The 5425-nt window shown below is 40.5% G+C and overlaps 1 protein-coding gene across 1 annotated transcript; it reads left to right on the top strand.

Moving 5' to 3' along the window:
• Positions 1–525: 525 nt before the first annotated feature.
• Positions 526–1797, top strand: EAF02_000270 (uncharacterized protein; the record flags this gene model as incomplete). The annotated part of the gene is made up of 2 exons (XM_038896318.1): positions 526–755; positions 936–1797. The coding sequence occupies 2 exons, from the start codon at positions 526–528 to the stop codon at positions 1795–1797; spliced, it is 1092 nt and encodes a 363-aa protein (XP_038763177.1).
• Positions 1798–5425: the final 3628 nt, after the last annotated feature.

Genomic DNA, 5425 nt, shown 5'->3' with positions numbered 1-5425 from the left:
CTTGGTGAGTCTTGAATTTCCAAATTCACACTCGACTCCCCCCCCTCCACGAACAATACCATTAGCTTCATGCGTTTTTGATGACCAAAGAAGCATTCTCCTTCTCCACCTTCATATGATGAGGCTTCTCCCTTTTCCACGATCTACTCCACTTCCGGCTGAGAGTCTCGCTAATCCCATAATTCACTAGAATTTCCACCGTATCTTATAAAGTGATATTCACCTGCCACCTCACCAATATCAACTTTTAAAGGTTCAGCTTTACAGTTTTTCGCCATCCTTTTTAAGAGGCCATTGTCGTTCATTTTCGAATTATAGTTCCACACACACTCTCTAATAATAATACACCAACGTATCGTTCTTTCGAACCATACAGCACATTCTTTACAATCGACAATACAGCAATCCAGTGACTATCGAAAGCCACTGTCAAGTCGAAGCTCCTGGAGAACTTGACGTCCATTCTTTCCCTACTACCAACCACCAAAGTACCTACAACTTCAAATCACCTTCTACACCTACAACATGTCGTACAATCAACCTTGTGACACGTTCTTCGTGGAGGATAATACTTTCCAACAACAGCAGCAACAGCAACCTCGACCAAACTCTCAAGAATATATCAAGATGATGGGTCGACGGAGGCAGGAAGCCATGGCCAATGAATTATCTAGACAAGCTTGCGATGCTTATATGGATGATATCATTGATCACATGGCATCGATGGAGGTCAATTATTCTGCATTCTACTGGCTGTATGTGACTTGATGCTAACATTTTCCACAGGATGCGACTATGCCGGACGTTGCCTCGATAGAAATTCAACAGGAGATTCAATGGTTCATGAGGCCTTATCTCATCGACTCCTTATGAGCCCACTCTGCATTTCAACTTCTTCCGGAAACTCTTCACCTCGCTGTTAACCTTCTCGATAGATATTGCTCGCGACGTGTTGTCTACAAGAGACATTATCAATTGGTTGGATGTGCTGCACTTCTCATCGCTGCCAAGTATGGAGACAAAAAGGAACGCGTCCCCATGATCAGAGAACTAAAGTCGATGGGCTGCTCGTTATACGACGAGGAGATGTTCACACAAATGGAATGGCACGTCTTGAACACCTTGGAATGGATGATTGGTCACCCTACCGTTGATAGCTGGTTGCAATTGGCCTTGTTGGAAGGACCTGAATATGAAGACATGACCGTCGAGCACATGTCATGGTACATCTGTGAAATGGCTTTATATCACAAAGAATTCGTCTCAGTTAAACCTTCAGCAATGGCTCGTGCATCTTTAGCACTTTCGAGAGATATCCTTGGATGCCCCGAGATGGATACCTATGGACAGGTCGATTCGGAATTGATGCTCAGTCTTTCTCGACAACTCAACCAACCATCTTCCGTCCTTGCGAGGAAATATGCTGCCCCACACCTGTCTAGAGTCTCTGAAGTGCTTCGACGATTCCTTCTCCAACAAGCAGCTATGAGCCAATGCCATGTCACCCCACCAACTCCACCTGCTGAGCCAACCACTAACCAGAAGCCAATGCAACAACACGATGTGTATAGCACCCCACAGAAGGTGTATGGACAACATGTCATCAATGGTTACCTCACGCCACCAATCACCCCAGAAGGAGAATATTTTGGTACAGGGAATGGAAATGAAATCAAACCGTATCAAACTTCAGCACCTAGATGTCCGATTACCCCAACTCCTCAAGCTCAGATGCAATATAATCAATCACAACAATATCAGCAACAACCATATCAACAAGATGTCGTCATGCAATAATTGAAAATTTCCTGGATTTGTTCGAATTCCCCTCACTCCTTGCATCATCTACGTCTTGATCTCGGACATCATATCACACAAAACCTTCACATGTACCACAATTTGTATTGATTGACCCAATTTTATCGGTCATTTCATCAGCATTCGATCACAAGCCCAATTCTGCGGACTTCATCGTTTCTGTGTTCGGCATCAGCGCTTTTCATCGACCTATTTTTTTTTCATTAAAAAATATCTGGCATTAGCGAATCGTCGATTTTTATTTTCTCTTCAAAATCATCTTGTCGTTCTAGCGTTTTTTATTTACAACACACAATTACTACACACACACACCGCTCTTCAGCAACCCAATTTTTCTTTCTTTCCTTTGTTTCTTTTCGGGGTGCAATCTTCCTTTTGATAGTAATTGAAGAGGGAGAAGATGTGACTAGAGAAGAAATAGGAAGGAATGGAGTTGGTATTCTGAGGCGTGGATATTTTCTTTGTTTCTGCAGGAAGTTTTAAGTTCTCTTCATACCCTTCTTGCACACCACATTCGGGTCGAATCGGGTCACAATTGAATAAAAGTTTGGGGCTCGAGGAAGATAATGGATGCATTCATTACTTGCATGCATACTTTCTTAATAGAGGTTATGCTTCAGTAATGGGTGGACGTGGATAGATTTCTATTGAAATCTATGGTAATGGAAGGATGAGAGATGCTTTCCATTATATCTTAATAGAGATTGGTGCATGGGGAATTTGGTGGAAGAAGTCTTTATTTCGGGGTGGTTTTTGTTTGGTAGGATAGGGGCTGCGGGCATGGTTGGATGGAGATACCCAAGATCAGATCAGAATAAGAATGGCTGCTTGCTTACTTGCGTTCCGCAATGGTTATGGTAATCATCTACTTGATACCATTATTCCATGGATTGGTGGATGTGGAGGGGTTGTGAAAGAAGTGCATGGGGTTGGGAGCATGGATTCATGGCTGGATAGTTGGGTGGAGAGATGCATGGGTACTAGATAAAATGGATAATAAGATACCCGATCATCATAATTTTTGTTCTAATTGACCTATTTGTGGGTGGTGATGGTAAAGATGAATTTTGATCATGTAATGTGGATTTGATTCTTTGGTGATTCGTGTATTGCACAGCTTCCTTTTACACACCTGCATAAGAGATGTGTATTCGGAAAACAACTTCTGCAGTGCAGAAAGTGATCTCCCCTCATCTCTACCTCATCTCTACTTCGTCTCTCCTCTAATATTTCCATGTTGTTTTTTCGCATTAATACATGAACGACGAGTGAATAGAGTAAAGTAGAGTGATGTGATATAATGTAATGGTAAGGTAAGGTAGGTAAATGTGTACATAACTAGTGTTTTGGAAGCTACCTAGGTATGTAGAAGGTGCTGCTGGTATGTTCTTACTTTTAAGGTGGGATGTGGAGTGGTTGGTGTATGTAGATTGATAAGATGAGATGGGATGGATGATATGGGATGTGTAATTGGTGTGGTGGGAGGTACTGGGTGGGTGGAGGATGAGGGGAGGAAGGGGAGGAGAAGGGGGAGGAGAGGGAGGGAGAGGGAGAGGGAGAGGAGAGGGAGAGGGAGAGGGAGAGGGAGAGGGAGAGGAGAGGAGAGGGAGAGGGAGAGGGAGAGGGAAGAGGGGAGGGAGAGAGGGAGAGGAGAGGAGAGGGAGAGGGAGAGGGAGAGGGAGAGAGGAGAAGGGAGAGGGAGAGGGAGAGGAGAGAGGGAGAGGGAGAGGGAGAGGGAGAGGAGAGGGAGAGAGGGAGAGGGAGAGGGAGAGGGATGAGAGGGAGCTGAGAGGGACAAGTAAAGGGAAAAGAAAGTTCGGCTTGGCTGGCTGGCTGCGGATATGGTATATTGATATTGATATGTATATATAGGTGTATGTAAGGAGCAGTTGTTAGATATTAGATATTGAATTAGTTGATGGGTAGCTAGGTAGGTGGTAGGTATATTGTTTAGGAGATGGGCATTTTGATTGGGGGATATTGGGGAAATGGGTGGGAGGATTGAGGGAAATGGGGAGGGGAGAGAGGGGAGAGGGAAAATGAAAGGGATTGTGGTGAGGATTGGAGGGGATTTTCTTGATTGATTGATTGGTTGGTTGATTGGTTTGGTTTGGTTTGGTTTGGTTTGGTTTGGTTTGGTTGGTTTGGTTTCTGTGGGTGGGAATGGGAGTGGGAGTGGAAGGGGGAGAAAGGTGCGGGATATGGGTGATAAGAGGGAGGGGAAGGGAGGTATTCTATAGCTGTGGTTGGGGCTGGGGCTGACCTTTGGTTCTCGTATGTTATAGTATTTGATATTTGATATCTGAATATATGAATTCGGATGTGGATATATATGGATGGATACCTATGAATATGAATATAAATCAGGGCTTTCGATTAGAAAGATGTGGTCAATTGTGGGAGATGATGAGATAAGATGAGATGAGATGTGATCGGATTGAATCGGATAGTATCAAAGATTTTTTTTAAAGGGAATAGTTTATTAGGATATCATGTGGTTATGAGAATAGGATGGATAGGTATTATCTGAAAATACCTAGGTAGGTAAATTTGTATGTGGGAATGGAAATTTGGTGTTGAAAGTGTATGTAGATAGGATGAGATATTTGCAATTGGGGGTTAGGTTTATGTGATGAGTTGGAATGGTATGGTGTGTAGTGTTTTTGGATTTGGATTTGGCTTTGGATTTGCGTTTGGATTTGCTGGATTGGGGGATTAGGTTATATATAAAGGGAGATGGGATGGAATTTAATGAATTGTGAGATTGGGTTATATATAAAGTGAGATGGGATGGAATAGGATTGAGATGGATGGGATGGGATAATAGTATATAATATTTTAAGTATTCTAATATACAATACTGAGAATACTATTTTAAAGAGAACACAAGAAGAAAAGTATCTAGATAATATAAGTAAGATTATATACATAAAGAAGTAAATTCTTTTTCTTTAATCGTTAATTCTTTATTAGAAGTTAGATATTTAAAAATAAGTAAAATAAACATATTTCTTTTAATAGTTCTTATATAATAGATAGAAAGCTATAGGGATATCTTGAAGATTGAGATTTAAGAGTGTATATAAATAATTGAAAATTAGATAAGATAGATTATATGAAATATATTAAATATTAAGATACTTGAATTTTTTATACTATTTAATCTATTTATATTTTTGTATTTGATACGAGCATTTGAGTTGAGTATTTTCTTATCTTTGTAAAGATATAGAAATCCTATAAATAAGAATGATAGTAATATGTATTTGTTAAGTTTTCTTAAGAGATGAGAATTTTCAGGAGTTAATATTCTCTTTCATTAGAATAACTAGTATTCGATTCTCTTCTAATGAAGTTGAGATCGAATACCTAAATATCTTAAGCGAGTTTGTGTTACCAGATATTGTAGTAGGGAGGTACTAGCAAGACTTCTCTTTGTTTAAGATGAGAGGTGAGTGAACAAAGTATTGTTCTCTCTTATTACATTATTTAAGTGTACGCGCACTATTCTAGATATCTTTAGAGAGGTAAATTCATTCAAGTTACTTCAAGTCCCATTCACACATTCATGCATTCATTCCATTCAATCTTTACATTTATATTCCAA

Source organism: Botrytis sinoallii, assembly GCF_014898435.1.
Source record: "Botrytis sinoallii strain Bc 23 chromosome Unknown BSIN_001, whole genome shotgun sequence".
Taxonomy (NCBI): Eukaryota; Fungi; Ascomycota; class Leotiomycetes; order Helotiales; family Sclerotiniaceae; genus Botrytis; species Botrytis sinoallii.
Note: the sequence above shows the minus strand (reverse complement) of the source record. Positions and strands in the feature narration are given on the sequence as shown.